We start from the raw sequence: 18747 nt of genomic DNA, 5'->3' as shown, positions 1-18747 counted from the left end.
TCAATCAGGCTCCGCTGCAGGAAGTTATTACGACTCGGTTGCAACCTCTAAAGATGTCCCCATTCTGACAGTACCCTGACCGCCTTTTTCTTGTTTTCCTCTTACTACAACTTCCAGGGATAACTCGCTTCTTCACAAAGCTCTGGGTCGTAAAGGATCAACTCCACTGTCGCTGCTAAAGAAGCGTCTGGAGGCTGGAGAGAGGGAGACGTGGAGGGGAATGTAGAGACCTGAAGAGGGTGAGGTTTCCCAGGGACAGATTTTGAGGCTGCTCCTGATTGAGGATGGCTGATAGTCCCTCTCAGTCCGAGCCGCTGGCTTCGCCGGAACTCGATGACGACTTCAAGAAACCATCCCTGCCGATGCCCTCGGCGGCGCGGATTAAGGCCCCGGCCAACAATCCTCCAAACCCGGAGGAGGTGAAGGAAAGGTCCACGGCGCTGCCGAACTCTGATTCCGGGGAGCCGGATGTCCCGCCGGCCCTGCCGGACAGCGGGGAGACTAGGGGTCCAGCGGAGGAGCAGCCGCGACCCCACACGGCGGCTCCTTCCCCTGGCTGCCCGGCCCGGGCTTCCCCATACCGAGAGCCGCCGTGGGGCGGCCCCACCACGGCCCCCTACAGCCTCGAGACACTAAAAGGCGGCACCATCCTGGGCACCCGGAACTTGAAAGGACTGAGTTGCTGCCTTTTCGGGAGGCTCCCTAGCTGCGACGTGTGCCTGGAGCATCCTTCGGTGTCTCGCTACCACGCCGTGCTGCAGCACAGGGTGTCCGGCCTCGATGCAGAAGGCGACGGCCACGGGCCTGGCTTCTATCTCTACGATTTGGGAAGCACCCACGGCACTTTTCTTAACAAAACCCGCATCCCACCCCGCACCTATTGTCGGGTCCACGTCGGACATGTTCTTCGCTTTGGAGGCAGCACCCGGCTCTTTCTTCTTCAGGTAGGTAGAAAACCCTAGAATTGAAATCTCTGGAGCCCACCCGGGTGCGTTCCTGAGCTCCTTAAGTTTTCCCTGAGAAAGGAGATTGTCCTTTATGAAAGTGCGTTCCTCATCACCAGACGTCTGTATGCATTGCCTTGTTTCTGAAAGTGACTTCAGCCATCCTAAACTCTAAAAGAATTCTTTCGCTTGATTCATCAGGGACCAGAGGAGGATCGAGAGGCAGAATCCGAGTTGACAGTAACACAACTGAAGGAACTGCGCAAGCAGCAACAAATAATGTTGGAAAAGAAGATGCTGGGAGAAGACTCAGATGAAGAAGAGGAAATGGATACCGCTGAAAGAAAGAGAAATACTAGTAGTCAGGACGATGAAATGGGCTGCACCTGGGGAATGGGTAAGGCATTAAAACTGCTGCCAGAGGTTAATAAATCCGTTTCTATTGGTACAGTTAATTTTTAAAAATCATACAGCTTTTATGACTCTTTGAGAAAGGGCAAATACAGTTTGCACATAGGTTACCAAAACTTAGATTTATTAACTTTTATGATGCCAAAAAACTGAATTATGGGCCTAATTGATTTCTCTTCATGTGTTTTACAATGCACTCCCTTGTTCAAAACTCTTAGTGTATAGTTTAACAATTAAAATTTATTTCATTAATTAAGTACTGATTATTGCTAGAGGGAGTGAAACTACATTCAATCAAATAAAACGGGATATTATCTAATATAGGAGTTCTGTCGAATTTTTTGTACTTTGTGTAAACACCCTGAAATGTGAAATATCTAATCAGAGGGATAAATTGAATTTTCTGTAACACCAGACATTTTGGCAGATAGTTATTCAGGAGTGGAGTCTGAAAAGCTGGATGACCTTAACTGTGTTGTGGGGAAGACAGATAAATCTTATGAAATTACTCGTGGTAAGTGCCAAACAAGCTGGAAACCACTAGTATGCTGAAGTAAGGGTTCAGAGAAGGGAGCAGCCCCTGAGTACCTAGACCTGCACTATCCAGTGTTGTCGTCATCAGTCACACTGGGCACTTACGGGGTGGCCACTCCAAACTCACATGTGCCGTAAAGGTAAAACACACACTGGGTTTCAAAGACTTAGTGTGGAAAGAGAATGTAAAATATCTCATTCATAATACTTTTATTTTGATTACATGATAATTTCACCTGTTTCTCTTACGTTTTTAATGTGGCCAATAGAAAATGTAAGATTGCATATATGGCTTTCGTTATAATGCCTGTTGGGCAGCACTGACAGAACTTTGGGACAGTGTATAAGTTTATAAACAGAAGGGTTTTAAGCTGGGACTTGAAGGAAAGGAAAAGAAGCCCTTAGGAAACTGAGCATTGGGACGGTGTCCAGGGCAGGGATTGGTGATTTTTAAGGAAGTACCGAGTAGATCAGTCTGTTGGTGGACATGATAAGTAATGGAAAATTATATTGAAGACAAAGTATAAGACCTGGCTGTGAGAGAATGAGAATGCAGGACTGAGGAGTTTAGATTTTTCTTTTTTTTACATAGAGAATGTGGTAGGCAGTCTTGCTTTTAAAGTACATATATTGATGGAGAACAAAAGTAAGGTGCCATGAAAACAAGTTTTAACTTGTCACACAATGTAGAAAACCAAAGATATTCAGATGGATGGTTTTGTGCTTGTTCTTCCCCACCCCACCTTTCTTTTCGTCATTGGTAACTTATCTTTGTGCTGCCTAAAAGGATAGTGAGTGCCAGTCAGATAGGCTCTTATGTCTGATTGTCTTTGCTTTCTTTCCTGTATCCTGTAGGAGAAGATGCTGTAGAGGATGAGGCTGAAGAGAACCCCATTGTCTTAGAGTTTCAACAAGAAAGGGAGGCTTTTTATATAAAGGATCCAAAAAAGGCTCTCCAAGGTTTTTTTGACCGAGAAGGTATGTATATAGATTTTGACCCTGTTGGTAAAAATGTATCCACAAGAGGGTGCTTTTCTAGACTTCAAGTACTTAGAAATGCTGTATTTTATCTATCGTCCTCCTTGTTCAGTTCTTGGCTGTGTGGTCAGTTGCTTCAGGTTTGTTTTGGAAATTGTAAAAATTCTGTTCGTCTTTTTTCACATCTTGGAAAAAGGAAGTACTTTTTTCCAATTCATCTCATCCTTCTCGGAAGATACAGGACAGGAGTGGTTGGGAGACGTACCCAATTTGTTACAATTTATTTGTTTCTAATTCCCCTGATCTTTTGTCATTCTTAACATGGATTTCCACTTTATGTGATTTAAAGATTGTTTCCATTAAAAAAATAATTAAAACTGGAATAAAGCCTTTGAGATAATAATTAAAAAAAGAACGTTTCTGCAAAGAATTGTTTCAGTAGATAAGCTTTTAGGGAACACTTATATGTATGTGTGTGTATGAGTATAAATATATACATATGAACTGTTTGCATTCTTCACTTAATAGTTACACTTCTAAAAACTAAGCAAGTGTGACAAGTTAACATTAAGTCTACAACTTACAAGTGTGAAAGCTTCTATTTAGTGGACAAACCTGTGTGTGGAGACTCGATTGTTTTGAGTTTGCCGTTCTCTGTCTCAAGCTTGTCCTAGTTTTATTATCAGATAATAATTCCTAGGAATAGGAAGTGAAATGCTTTGAAATTTAGTGTTCGATGTGGCTTGAGACATTTGTATTCTTACTCAACCTCTGCTATCTTTTCCCTTTGTATCAACTGGTAATTTTCAGATGCTATTAAAATTGTTTTGTCTTTGCTCCTCCCACAGGAGAAGAATTAGAATATGAATTTGATGAACAGGGTCATAGCACTTGGCTCTGCAGGGTGAGGTATGTTCTTTTCTCATAACATCCATTTCTGGAAAGTGGCTAATTTCAAGTTTAATTTATGGTTACAGACAACAACCCAAAGGGCAATTTTAGTCTTTTTGAGACTATTCATGAATTTGGGGATTGATAGTTTAGTAACACATTGGGTTTATAGAGGGATCGGTAAAAGGTGTAAGGAAAAGAATTGAAATTCACCTTTGGCAGGATAGAACAAAATGAACTGAGATTAAAAAGCTATCTCAAAAATATGACTTATCATAAAATATTAATGTTTTTCATGTGATTGGAGCTTAGTTCTGTGCTTAAATCCCTCCCATACCAATGCAGATTACCTGTGGATGATTCAACTGGAAAACAGCTAGTGGCAGAGGCCATTCACTCAGGAAAGAAAAAAGAAGCAATGATTCAGTGCTCACTGGAAGCTTGTCGAATCCTCGATACTTTGGGATTGCTGCGGCAGGAGGCGGGTGAGTATGTGGGGACTCTCCCTTTTTAAAGAAAAGATGGATAGAAAGAAGGAAGATTGAACACATAAAGTAATAAAACCTCTTTTAGGGGAAAAATGTAAATTGTACAGAATTCTATGAAATGAGAAGAAAAACATTCTCTATCTCTTTAACCAAAGGTAACCTTTGTTTATTTATATTCTCCCAGACATTCTCTATAGACATGTGTTCAGAACTAGAACCTTTAACAAAATACAAACACTCACAGCAAATGCATTTATATTTATATTCTTTTGTGACTTTAAAAAAATTTTATTTATTTTTGGCTGCAGTGGGCCTTTGTTGCTCTGTGCGGGCTTTCTCTAGTTGCAGAGAGTAGGGGCTACTCTCTGGTTACAGTGTGCGGGCGTCTCATCACGGTGGCTTCTTTTTTTTGCGGAGCACTGTCTGTAGACTGCTGTCTCAGTAGCTGTGGCACACGGGCTTAGTTGCTCCATGGCATGTGGGATCTTCCAGGACCAGGGATCAAACCGGTGTGCCCTGCATTACAAGGTGGATTCTTAACCACTGGACCACCAGGGAAGCCCCTTTTGTGACTTTTTAACACAAGAATGTATCATGGATAGTTTTTATATTGTTGTGTTAAATTTACCTTATTTTGGTAATTTTTATATCATTGCATTAAATTTGCCTTATTTTTTAAAAAATTGGGTAATTATTTTTTTTATTCCGAAGTTACTTTTTATTATTGCAAAGTAAATTACATATACTTTAAAACTACCAAAGTCTTAGAATATACCTGTTCTTATCCTGCCCCTCTGCAGTCTTCGACTCTAGAAGTCCTTTAACTCTTTCAATTATTTCTTCTGGCATTTAAATATATCCATATGTCTAATCCAATATCTTGTAATAACCTGTAAGGGAATATAACGTGCAAAACAAAAATTAATTACTATGCTGTATACCTAAAACTAATGCAGTGTTATAAATCAGCTATACTTCAATAAAAAAAAGTTTAAAAATTTTCATATTTCTAAAAAGCATGAGCATGCTGTTATATTTTTAGTCATGTAAACAAGTATTTAATGTTTACAAGGTTATGTTTATGCAAATATTAATTACAACTGAGCAGTTTTGAGTTAATAATTGTGTTTGTGTGTCATGTGTTTGATTTTTTTGGTACCTGTTTCTCATTCTTCCCACACATTTCAATAACCTTTTAGTGTGTTCTTCCATATGGTCAATTAGGTTAAGTAATTTATCAGTTCTGATTTTTTGGGAGACATTTCTCCTGAAGAACACTCTTCTTTTAAGGATGCCTGCTGCAGAACAGTAATCTAGGGCTTCATTTGTTATCTTCCTTGAGATTTCCTTTCTTTTTCTCTAGGGTTGGATTTTCTGTTTCATGAATTCTCATATTTCTTGGTTTATTCGTTTGTTTTAGTGGAACACATCTTTCTGTAGTTTTGGCAGGTTAGGAAGCTGGTACCAACAATAAGGGCATGGATGGTAATAATCTTCAGTGGAGTTCACATCTTTCATTTTTCTTGCTCTACTGTTGTTTTGGTGGACATCCTCTAGTAGATTCCTAAGAAAGGATAGATAGCAAGTCAGCTTTATTAAACTCTCCACTTTGGACGTAAAATTATTCTGGCTTTACTTTTGGTTAATAGTTTGGGAATAGAACTCTCAATTGGAAGTAATTTTCCTTCACAACTTTGAGGGCATTGCTCTTATATGACATCCAGCACTGCTGTTGAAGTCCTAAACCATTCAGGTTACTGATCTATCATCAGATCAGATCAGTCGCTCAGTCATGTCCGACTCTTTGCGGCCCCATGAATCGCAGCACGCCAGGCCTCCCTGTCCATCACCAACTCCCGGAGTTCACTGAGACTCACATCCATCGAGTCAGTGATGCCATCCAGCCATCTCATCCCCTGTCGTCCCCTTCTCCTCCTGCCCCCAATCCCTCCCAGCATCAGAGTCCTTTCCACTGAGTCAACTCTTCGCATGAGGTGGCCAAAGTACTGGAGTTTCAGCTTTAGCATCATTCCTTCCAAATATGTTATCTTTTTCCCCCTCCTCTCACTAGAAGTTTGTAAGAGTTTCCCTTTGTTCTTAAAGTTCTGAAACTTAACTATGATGTACCTTTCTGTGGGTTTATTTTTATCCATTTCCCTGGGTACTTGTTGGCTCTGTTTGATCTGGAAATCTGGACAGTTCAGGAACATTTTGGGAATTGTGCCATTCCCTCATTTTATCTTTCTGTTCTCTGGAAGTTTGTTAGATATTGAACCTCTTGGGCTGGTTGTCTGTGTTTCTTTCTTCCCTTCTCTGTCCTGTTTCTGTGTCTCTTTTGTTCTTTCTGGGATATTTCTACAACTTTCTTTCTGTATTTTGCTATCAAGATTTCAATTTCCAAAGCTCATTTTGTTCTTTGGATATTCATTTTTAAAATGTAATATGCCATTGTTGTTCATGGAATATTAACGTCTCATTGGTCTGCTGATATCTTTTCTCCAGGTTGTTTTTTCTGTTTATTTGATGTCTATCCTGCATGGTAGAGGTCTTTCTCAGGTGTCATGTAGTTCTTAGTTGTAAAAACTACTTAGGGACAAAAAGGTGATGAGCAGGTGGGGCTATTTAAGTTTGAGCAACACTATAGAAGGATGTGGGTGGGCATTTTGCAGGGGAACTCCTGATGTAAGTATCTGTAGATTTTCCTTTTTCTCTGGGCAAGATTCTCCAGAGTACCCCTCAGTCTCCTGCATGAAGAGAGAGGACTGGCTGCCAGCATTCCTGGACCTATGTGGTAGAGATAGCTGAGCATGTTCTCAACATTTAGCCATTTTCAGGACAATGCTAGTTTTTGAACATAGTACCCATGCCCTCAATTATACTAGTCAATCCATAGTCCAGATACTTTCTATCTTAAACTCGGGGTTTTTCCTGGGGGTGGGAAGGACATGAATAGGTGGGGTAGATGATCTGTTTCTCCATCAGCTTTTACTCAGGCCTCTTTATTTTGTCACTGCTATCCAGCCCCAGTTCTAGATCCTTTTGAGGATTCTGTAGTATGATCAGATTGGTTCTGTTTTTTCCCCCCTGTTGGGTTAGGATTCATGTTTTTTTTTTTTTTTTTTTTTTTAGTTTTGCTAAGTTAGTTTCCACTCATCTGTCTGCTTTCTAATTTCCAAAAATGTGGTGGTGTTGCTGTCCCCATTCCTATTCTTCCTGTCTTTGTAGATTCAGTTCAGTCGCTCAGTCATGTCCGACTCCTTGCGACCCCATGAATCGCAGCACGCCAGGCCTCCCTGTCCATCAACAACTCCCGGAGTTCGCCCAGACTCACGTCCATCGAGTCAGTGATGCCATCCAGCCATCTCATCCTCTGTCGTCCCCTTCTCCTCCTGCCCCCAATCCCTCCCAGCATCAGAGTCCTTTCCAATGAGTCAACTCTTCGCGTGAGGTGGCCAAAGTACTGGAGTTTCAGCTTTAGCATCATTCCTTCCAAAGAAATCCCAGGGCTGATCTCCTTTAGAGTGGACTGGTTGGATCTCCTTGCAGTCCAAGGGACCCTCAAGAGTCTTCTCCAACACCACAGTTCAAAGGCATCAATTCTTTGGCGCTCAGCCTTTTTCACAGTCCAACTCTCACATCCATACATGACCACAGGAGATTTGGAAAACTCCGCAGTGGCCACAGGACTGGATAAGGTCAGTTTTCATTCCAATCCCAAAGAAAGGCAATACCAAAGAATGCTCAAACTACCGCACAATTGCACTCATCTCACACGCTAGTAAGGTAATGCTCAAAATTCTCCAAGCCAGGCTTCAGCAATATGTGAACCGTGAACTTCCAGATGTTCAAGCTGTTTTAGAAAAGGCAGAAGAACCAGAGATCAAATTGTCAACATCCGCTGGATCATGGAAAAAGCAAGAGAGTTCCAGTATTTCTGCTTTATTGACTATGGCAAAGCCTTTGACTGTGTGGATCACAATAAACTGTGGAAAATTCTGAAAGAGATGGGAATACCAGACCACCTGATCTGCCTCTTGAGAAATCTGTATGCAGGTCAGGAAGCAATAGTTAGAACTGGACATGGAACAACAGACTGGTTCCAAATAGGAAAAGGAGTACGTCAAGGCTGTATATTGTCACCCTGCTTATTTAACTTCTATGCAGAGTACATCATGAGAAACGCTGGACTGGAAGAAACACAAGCTGGAAAGAAGATTGTTGGGAGAAGTATCAATAACCTCAGATATGCAGATGACACCACCCTTATGGCAGAAAGTGAAGAGGAACTCAAAAGCCTCTTGATGAAAGTGAAAGTGGAGAGTGAAAAAGTTGGCTTAAAGCTCAACATTCAGAAAACGAAGATCATGGCATCCGGTCCCATCACTTCATGGGAAATAGATGGGGAAACGGTAGAAACAGTGTCAGACTTTATTTTTTGGGGCTCCAAAGTCACTGCAGATGGTGACTGCAGCCATGAAGTTAAAAGACGCTTACTCCTTGGAAGGAAAGTTATGACCAACCTAGATAGCATATTTAAAAGCAGAGATATTACTTTGCCAACAAAGGTTTGTCTAGTCAAGGCTATGTTTTTTCCGGTGGTCATGTATGGATGTGAGAGTTGGACTGTGAAGAAGGCTGAGCGCCGAAGAATTGATGCTTTTGAACTGTGGTGTTGGAGAAGACTCTTGAGAGTCCCTTGGACTGCAAGGAGATCCAACCAGTCCATTCTGGTTGGATCAGAACCAATCAGATCTGGTTGGATCTGGTTGAAGGAGATCAGCCCTGGGATTTCTTTGGAAGGAATGATGATAAAGCTGAAACTCCAGTACTTTGGCTACCTCATACGAAGAGCTGACTCATTGGAAAAGATTCTGAAGCTGGGAGGGATTGGGGGCAGGAGGAGAAGGGGATGACAGAGGATGAGATGGCTGGATGGCATCACTGACTTGATGGACGTGAGTCTGGGTGAACTCCGGGAGTTGGTGATGGACAGGGAGGCCTGGCGTGCTGCGATTCATGGGGTCACAAAGAGTTGGACACAACCGAGCGACTGAACTGAGCTGAACTGACTAGACAGACCTTTTTTGGCAAAGTAATGTCTCTGCTTTTGAATATGCTATCTAGGTTGGTCATAACTTTCCTTCCAAGGAATAAGCGTCTTTAAATTTCATGGCTGCAGTCACCATCTGCAGTGATTTTGGAGCCCCCAAAAGTAAAATCTGACACTGTTTCCACCGTTTCCCCATCTATTTCCCATGAAGTGATGGGACCAGATGCCATGATCTTCGTTTTCTGAATGTTGAGCTTTAAGCCAACTTTTTCACTCTCCACTTTCACTTTCATCAAGAGGCTTTTGAGTTCCTCTTCACTTTCTGCCATAAGGGTGGTGTCATCTGCATATCTGAGGTTATTGATATTTCTCTGGGCAATCTTGATTCCAGCTTGTGTTTCTTCCAGTCCAGCGTTTCTCATGATGTACTTGGCGTATAAGTTAAATAAGCAGGGTGACAATATACAGCCTTGACGTACTCCTTTTCCTATTTGGAACCAATCTGTTGTTCCATGTCCAGTTCTAACTGTTGCTTCCTGACCTGCATACAGATTTCTCAAGAGACAGGTCAGGTGGTAGATTAGTGTCTTTTAAAAAAGAGATCTCTTTGCTGCAGTCTTAGTGGGGTGTGGGGAGAGAATGAAATTAGATATGTGTGTTCAGTATACCATCTCAACTTGGAAATTACCCGGTTTATTATTAATAACGACTGTTTTGTTTGCAAATATTAGAAACCTAATGAAAACTCATATGGGGAAAAGGTTATTGGCTGCAGAAGCTAGACAGAGTAACTCACAGGATTGAAGAAAGAACTGCATGAACCAGGACTGCAAGTTCTGGAAGCAAAACTTAGTGCTGTGAAACCAGAACTCAGTATTCTGAGGACATATGCAACCTGTATATGTGTATATGTATGTCTGTCTCATGAGTGCATGGTTTTATTTTGCAGAGAGATTCTAACCCCATATGGAAAAGCTGGATGCTTACAGCCCTGGATTTGTATCTTCTGTCTGTAATAACCTCATTGGAAAGAGAGCCTCTTTTTCTCCTATATCTAAATATAACTCTGGGGGAAAGATTCTCATGAATCTGGCTGTGGTCACATGTCTATACCTAATCTAGGTGGAATGGGAGAAGAATTTTCTAAAGAAAGAGGGTACTTTTACCACACCCAGGAGAGTTAAATGATATAGGATAGATAGAAACATAATGGCTACCATAGTCCCCTGCTGAGGGACTGTCTAGATTTTCATTGTTACAGTGTTGCATTGGTAAATATGGTATGCTGCTGCTAAGTCACTTCAGTAGGTCGGACTCTGTGCAACCCCATAGACCCATAGACGGCAGCCCACCAGGGTCCTCTATCCCTGGGATTTTCCAGTCAAGAATACTGGAGTGGGTTGCCATTTCCTGCTCCAGTTCATGAAAGTGAAAAGTGAAGTGAAAAATGAAAGTGAAGTTGCTCAGTCGTGTCCGACTCTTCGCGACCCCATGGACTGTAGCCTACCAGGCCCCTCCGTCCATGGGATTTTCCAGGCAAGAGTACTGGAGTGGGTTGCCATGTCCTTCTCCTTACAAATAGAATTGCTGGATTAATTACATCTTTAATGTTGATGGATGTTGTAAGATTGACCATCAAAAGCATTGTGTCAGTGTGCTTTCCCACCAACTGTTTGAGAGTGTTTCCCCATATCCTTACCAAGTGAAAGTGAAAGTGTTAGTCGCTCAGTTGTGTTTGACTATTTGCGACCCCATGGACTGTAGCCCACCAGGCTCCTCTGTCCATGGTATTCTCCAGGCAGGAATACTGGAGCGGGTTGCCATTTCCTTAGACATTATTAATCTTTTCATGTTCTTTCCAGTCTAATATATGCTTCCCTTGTGGCTCAGCTGGTAAAGAATCCACCTGCAATGCGGGAGATCTGGGTTCAGTCCCTGGATTGGGAAGATCCCTTGGAGAAGGGAAAGGCTACCCACTCCAGTGTTGTGGCCTGGAGAATTCCATGGGGTCGTGAAGAGTTGGACACGACTGAGTGACTTTCACTTTGAGTCTAATATATATGAAATGGTATCTCATTATTTTAGTTGGTGTTTTTAATTGTTAAAAAAAAGTTTGACATCTTTTTAAATGTTGGCCATTTGTATTTCTTTTCTGTGAACTACTTTGATTATTTTTAAGATTTTCTTTTGGATTATTGGCCCTTTCCTCATTTATTTTTTTCCTTTTTCACTAATTGATTTTTGAGAGCTTTTGCTCATTAAATAAATTAGCTCTTCCTTTGTTTGTTTTAACTTTTTTATTGTGGTAAAACATACATATCATAAAATTTACCTTTGTAGGCATTTTTATGTATACAGTTCAGTGGCATTAAATGCATTCATGTTGTATAACCATCACTACTATCCATCGCAGAACTTTTTCTTCATCTCATACTGAAACCTTGTACCCATTAAATAGTAACTTCCTATTCTTCCTCCCTCCAGCACCAGGTAACCAGTGTTGCACTTTGTCTCTCTGAATTTGACTAGTTTAGGTACCTCGTGTAAGTGGAATCATGCAATATGTGCCCTTTTGTGTCTGGTTCATCTCATTTTTAATAATGTCTCCAAGGTTTTCTCATTTAATCACTGTCTTGTTGGATTTTTTGAGACCGCCATGGACTGTAGCCCTCTAGGCTTCTCTGTCCATGGGATTTTCTGAGCATGAATACTGCCCTTTGTTTTTATATGTATTTTGGCAGCTTGTTGAGTCCTCTCTTTTAATAATGGTGGTGGTATTTTAAGCTGCCTGCCTACTTGCCTTCTTTCTTTTTATTTTATTTTTTAAATTTTATTGTTTATTTTATCTACCTCTAGTATCTCGGAAAAGGAAAGCCAAGAACTGGGAAGATGAAGACTTTTATGACAGTGATGACGACACATTTCTTGATCGGACTGGCCTGGTTGAAAAGAAACGTCTGATTCGAATGAAGAAGGCTGGGAAGGCTGATGAGAAGCCAGAGACCTTCGAATCACTGGCAAGTTTTAGTTATAGAAGTAGCTGTGGTAGTATTATAAATAATGTATTATTCATGTTTGTTTTTTAATTTTTAAAGCACTAGCATTGAAATCTGGTAGTGAAGTATTATTTTTGTGATCTGTAAGTTTGATGGTAATAAACAACCATTTAGTCTTATCCAAGTTGGAAAAAAGTTTGGCTTGTTGCTAGAAACTGTATCTACCTCTAGGTGGGTTCAGTTCAGTTCAGTTCAGTCGCTCAGTCGTGTCCAACTCTTTGCAACCCCGTGAATCGCAGCACGCCAGGCCTCCCTGTCCATCACCAACTCCCGGAGTTCACTCAGACTCACGTCCATCGAGTCAGTGATGCCATCCAGCCATCTCATCCTCTGTCGTCCCCTTCTCCTCCTGCTCCCAATCCCTCCCAGCATCAGAGTCTTTTCCAATGAGTCAAGTCTTTGCGTGAGGTGGCCGAAGTACTGGAGTTTCAGCTTTAGCATCATTCCTTCCAAAGAACACCCAGGACTTATCTCCTTCAGAATGGACTGGTTGGATCTCCTTGCAGTCCAAGGGACCCTCAAGAGTCTTCTCCAACACCACAGTTCAATGATCCATTAATGAACATTCTTTGGATATGATCTTACCATATCTTTGGATACGATCTTTGGAAAAAGAAAAGGAAAAAGTTCCAAATTGTGACATTCTGAGGTGCAACTCACCTTGGCTTTTGGTAGTCAAGAATTGTGAAAGGAATTTTTGAGGAGTATAGTTCTGGTAATATAGGCACACCTCAAAGACATTGTGGGTTCAATTCCAGACCACTGCAATAAAATGAATATTGTAATAATATGAGTCACATGAATTTTTTGGTTTCTTGGTGCATATAAAAGGTATATTCACACTGTACCGTAGTCTCTTAAGTGTATAGTAGTACTATCTCTAAAAAAATAGTATATATTTTAAAAATACTTTATTGCTAAAAAATGCTAACCATTGTTCTATCAATGCAGAGTTGTGACAAATCTCTTATTTACAATATCTGCAAGTTGCAAGTAAAGTGAAGCTTCATAAAATGAGGTGTGCGTATAGTCTTAAACAATTTTCCTTCATAAAATTATCATAAGATGGCCTGCATTTTCACTATATTAATTAGTATTCAGAGTTTAAAACATTACTCAATGTCTAGCTTTTTGATTCATCAGTGAAAACAAATGCTTTGGGTTCTTTTGAATAAAATAAAGTCTGTGTTTTGTATATTGCTTCTATTTAATTCTTGGTTCTTTAATTCAGAAATCACTTCAATTAGAATTAAATAAATGAAAAATGTTAACTCCATGAGGAGCAGGTTTAAATGCACTTCTGAATTAATCCTCTTAAAACTTGTCACAATAATGAAAATAAGAGGAAGAAGAAAAGGAAAGCTACCATATTTTGAAAGATACAAAACATGCTAACCCTGTTAATTTGGTGTTATAGGTTGCGAAGTTAAATGATGCTGAAAAGGAACTCTCTGAAATTTCTGAGAGACTGAAAGCCTCCAGCAAAGGTAAGGGAGTGACTCATTAAACAAATATTTATTGAGTGTCTACTGTGTGTAGTGCACTTTGCTAGGTACTAAGGCTGTATTGGTTAGTAAGATATAACAGATATGGAGCCTTTCTAAGGAGCAACATAGAATTTTAGAACTACAAAGAATATTATAAATTATTTGTTTCAACCTTTTTATTTAATAGATGAGGAGAATGAAGCCCATTGAGGCAAAGTGACATTCTAAGATCTGGTACAACCAGTTTCCTTATTCCTAATATCAGTATCATTCTCTGTCCAGCTTCAAGTTAGTGACTTTTCTATGGAAACTTGGGCCGAATTTTAAAATATTTTCAGCCGTCTTTCTGAACACGTATTATCCCTTTCTTGGACAGCTCTGTCAGAGTCTCCGTCTCAGGACTCTTTAGATGCGTTCATGTCAGAAATGAAGTCAGGGAGTGCATTAGATGGTGTGTCCCGGAAGAAACTTCACCTGAGAACTTTTGAACTGAGAAAAGAACAGCAGAGACTTAAAGGGTTGATAAAGATTGTAAAGCCAGCAGAGATTCCAGAACTAAAAAAGTAAGTAAGTCTTAGTTATACTTGAAATTTTAAATAAGCATGTTTACATAGATACCATTCTGAATTATATCTTTGTTTCATAGCTAATCACTTTGGACTAGAAATAGATTATAAGAAACTCTTTAAAGCACAAAAGGCAGTGGTTTTGAAATGGGTAAAAAAAAACATTTTATTTGTGAAATATAAACTGCTACAAGATTTTTAAAGAAAACTATATTGATTCCAATTTCATTGGAGGGCTCTAAATTTTTACTTAATCTTTTAGTGCAGAGTAAACTTCTTTAAAAAGCAGAGACATTACTTTGCCAACAAAGGTCCGTCTAGTCAAGGCTATGGTTTTTCCAGTGGTCATGTATGGATGTGAGAGTTGAACTATAAAGAAAGCTGAGCACCGAATAATTGATGCTTTTGAACTGTGGTGTTGGAGAAGACTCTTGAGAGTCCCTTGGACTGCAAGGAGATCCAACCAGTCCATCCTAAAGGAGATCAGTCCTGGGTGTTCATTGGAAGGACTGATATTGAAGCTGAAACTCCAGTACTTTGGCCACCTCATGCGAAGAGCTGACTCATTTGAAAAGACCCTGATGCTGGGAAAGATTGAGGGCAGGAGGAGAAGGGGACGACAGAGGATGAGATGGTTGGATGGCATCACCAACTCAATGGACATGGGTTTGGGTAGACTGCAGCAGTTGGTGATGGACAGGGAGGTCTGGCGTGCTTCAGTTCATGGGGTCGCAAAGAGATGGACACGACTGAGTGACTGAACCGAACTGAAACTTCTTTAAAAAACAACATGCACAAAAGGCTAATTTCCCTAATATATAAGGACCTATCCACCAAAGAGACAAATGGGCAAAGGGTATCAACTGAAAGCCCACTGAAAAAGAAATACAAATAACTCTTAACTGTATAAAAAGAGAAATACAATTACTATACTTAAAATAAGAGAAATACAGGCACTACAGTGTATTACCATTCTTATCTATGATTTTAAAACCACAGATGAAAAGATATGAGTACAGATTGTCATTTTAATGCCTGTATCTGTCATTCTCAAGAACAAATTGATAACTCTTTAGTATATTTAAATACTTTTTAAAAGTGGAATCTGTTCCTTTAAAGTGGGGGAAAAAGCACAATCTCCTGAAGTTGATTTTATCGTTAACTTTGGTTTCAGGGGAATTATTGGACACAAATGATATTTGAATTATGTTATTGATAGATGGTAGATTAGCACTAGAGTTAGACTTCCTAGGTTTCATTCTCAACTCTGTCAATTACTTTTTGGGAATTTTTTTTTAATATATATAAAGCATCATTTTGTTTATAAAGTAGATTTGGAGTCTGTCAGTAGTTTAGCTTGACAGTCGGTCATAAATTGTACATAAATGTTCTTTTTTTAAAATTCATTTTTATTTGGAGGATAATTGCTTTACAACATACTTTTTGGGAATTTTAAAGCAAGTTGTATAACTTCTTTGATCTTTACTTTCCTCGTCTGTAAATTAGAAGAAATGATGTTACAAAGATTAACTGAAAAGCAGTTAACAATGTGCTGGCATATATGTATTGTCATCTTGTCATAATTTTTACTGTCACTGATATACTTAGCAGCTATTTGTGGAATTGTTTTTGTGGAGCAAAGGTAAAAACTCAGGAACCATAGTCCAGAGCAAACAAATTAACAGTGAGTTTCAATTCCAATTCTGTAATCCTTTAATCTGCTAAGTCAGCTCTGTGAAGTAGTCCAAGCTAGAAGACAAAACATCAGCTTCCTCCAGAACCTCCCCTCCTGCTGTCTATGTGTCTTCAGTTTCTCCTCCCTTTCTTACTTTAGAAAGTAAAGTAAGAAAAAACTGCTTTAGAAAGCATCTGGCCTTCAGATGCTGTGTATTTTCTCCCTCCTCTTCTCACTTGAGGGTTGAACTTCTAAACTTCCTACCTAATTCCATTCCTCCTCCACCCACAGCAACTCTTGATTGTGATCCCATCTTCTACTTTCATCTCCTTTGGGAGTCTTTGCGTGTCCTCCAGGCCAGCCAGGCTATTTAATGGAGCTGAGAAATATCTGTGTGCTCTTGCCTTTGCTTTCCTGTGCTTCCTGACACTTGTGGGGAGGGGATATGAGGGATATTTGACAAAGCATCTTTAAGGGCAGGCAGGCAGGATTTCCTCCGGTGGCCTTATCAGTGCAATGGGTCTGTCTCAGTAGAGAAAGTGGGAGAGCACCTCTGAGAGGGGAAGACTAGGTAAAAGAAGGCAGGATTGAAACTGGGGCTTCAGTCGAGCAGAGTAATCAGTTTCTTGTATGGGTCCCTGTGAATCAAGAGTGCCAGTGCTGTCCTTATGTTCCAGAATGCAGGGTTGTCCTCTCGTCATGCAAAGAAAGCATAGGGCTTTCTTCCTTCTGTCTCCTCATGCTATCTTGTCCCTGTCACTTCTGCCTACTCTCTGAGTGTCTTGTCAGCTCAACTGCTGTCCTTTTTGTTTTGCTTTCTTTTTCTCCTTGCATCTTTTCTAATTTTTACAATCTCTTCTTTTTGCTCTTCCTTAGCTTTACCCTCAGGTGCTTAGCTTTTAAAACTATATTCAGCCAATGAGAACATTGACAGCTCACTAGCTGTGGGGTCTGTCATTAAGTCTTTGTCAGGATATCCTGCCTCCCCTCCCCATACACATACTTTTTTTTTTTTTTTTTTTTTAACTTCTGTGCTCAGAGCTGTTGTGTGTGGTTATGATAAGTGTGGCCTCCAGGTAAGTAAGGTATTGAGTCCTTTTCCGAGGTTGGTGGAAAATAGGGCTTTACACCATGGATCCATTTCCTGCCACTTAGTGGGAATGGGTCATGTCTATGTGTACTGGCATGTTATGAATAAGTAACATACCGGCAGTACCCAGGTCAGTGTCCTTTGCCACTGACCTGTGTACTGTATGTATCATTTTATGAATGTGAAGTCAGATAGCATGTTGTAAATTAAGCACCTTGTAAATTACTAGACTGCGGTAGCAGCTTCATCTGACCCTTAATAGCTCTGTGTCAGTGTTGTCCATTCAAACTCTGCTGGCCTGAATCCCTCTTCATTGGTGTATGCGTAAGTGTTTACTTTATGGAAAGTTTTGTTTTGCCAAAAGTTTCTTTCTCGTGGTATTTTTAGATAAAACCTTAGCCTCACTGTGAGAGATATATATATATATAAATAATTATTTTTTCTTCCTAGAATTGAAAGTCAGGCTACAGATGGAGAAAACAAAGCTAAAAAGCTCACATTGCCTCTCTTTGGTGCCATGAAAGGAGGAAGCAAATTCAAATTAAAAACGGGAACAGTAGGGGTAAGTTGTAGGTCAAGGTCTTAAACTTTTAGCTCTTGAGTTATCCTGAGCGAATTTTTTTCCTTTCTTTTCAAAACTCAATGACTCATTGCACAGTAGTGTGAAAAGAGGCTGTGGACTTGTTACGATCACATCTTTTCCAGGATGTGGTTCTTGGATTTTTCTCTTCAGCCTAGGGTTATCAAGAATTGATGAATCAGGACTTCCTGGTGGTCCAGTGGTTAAGACTCTGTGCTTCCAATGCAGGGGGTGTGGGTTCAATCCCCGGTTGGAATCTAATATCCTACGTGCTGCCCAGCTGAAAAGAAAAAAGAATTGATGAATTGATTCATGCCAATTTGCATGTAACCGATTTGTGAATTAGAATACCAGTTTATTAATTTGTGATCAATGTTGCATTTAAGAAAGAGTCTCCTGTGGTTTTTTGGGGTTTTTTTTTCCTGGTGGATAGATGTTATAATATTCACACTCAGCTAACACTTGTTAATAACATAATCTATACACCTGGTTCTGCCATATGATTTTTCTTCCTTCATTTAATCCTTCCATCACTTTATGAGACCTTCCCTGCTGGCTCAGATGGTAGAGGATCCCCTGCTAATGCAGGAGACCTGAGTTCCATCCTGGTCATACTGTAAAGCTACTTGTTCATGGATTTTTTTTTGTCCCCTCATAGAAGTTACCCCCCAAGCGTCCAGAACTCCCTCCAACTCTAATGAGAATGAAGGATGAGCCTGAAGTAGAGGAGGAGGAAGAGGAGGAGGAAGAGGAAGAGGAGAAAGAAAAGGAGGAGCATGAAAAGAAGAAAACGGAGGCTGGAAGCAGTAGGCTGCAGCAGGAGACAGAGCCGGAAGAAGCAGCGCAGGAGACGAGTCCTCCCACAGACTTCACATGTTCTAAAGAAACAAACCATGGTAGTGTCTTCTCTCTCCTTCCTATGCTGTGCAGTGGGCATTTGCATTCATCACGCATAGGTTTGAAAAAGCAAAGCCAGTCCTTGCTTATGCATTTTGAC

At 40.4% G+C, this 18747-nt stretch overlaps 1 protein-coding gene across 3 annotated transcripts in view; it reads left to right on the top strand.

Moving 5' to 3' along the window:
* Positions 1–88: 88 nt before the first annotated feature.
* Positions 89–18747, top strand: part of LOC102404037 (solute carrier family 4 member 1 adaptor protein) — a 73478-nt gene continuing 54819 nt past the window's right edge. For all 3 annotated transcript variants that reach the window (XM_045162347.1, XM_045162345.1, XM_045162346.1), the window contains exons 1-10: positions 89–944; positions 1146–1341; positions 2745–2867; positions 3716–3776; positions 4104–4243; positions 12153–12313; positions 13770–13839; positions 14216–14402; positions 17621–17732; positions 18409–18646. In XM_045162347.1, the coding sequence (XP_045018282.1) occupies positions 285–944; positions 1146–1341; positions 2745–2867; positions 3716–3776; positions 4104–4243; positions 12153–12313; positions 13770–13839; positions 14216–14402; positions 17621–17732; positions 18409–18646 (1948 nt within the window). In that variant the 5' untranslated portion in view covers positions 89–284. The remainder of the gene's footprint in view (positions 945–1145; positions 1342–2744; positions 2868–3715; positions 3777–4103; positions 4244–12152; positions 12314–13769; positions 13840–14215; positions 14403–17620; positions 17733–18408; positions 18647–18747) is intronic.

Source organism: Bubalus bubalis, chromosome 12, assembly GCF_019923935.1.
Source record: "Bubalus bubalis isolate 160015118507 breed Murrah chromosome 12, NDDB_SH_1, whole genome shotgun sequence".
Lineage (NCBI taxonomy): Eukaryota > Metazoa > Chordata > Mammalia > Artiodactyla > Bovidae > Bubalus > Bubalus bubalis.
This window is presented reverse-complemented; position numbering and strand designations above follow the sequence as displayed.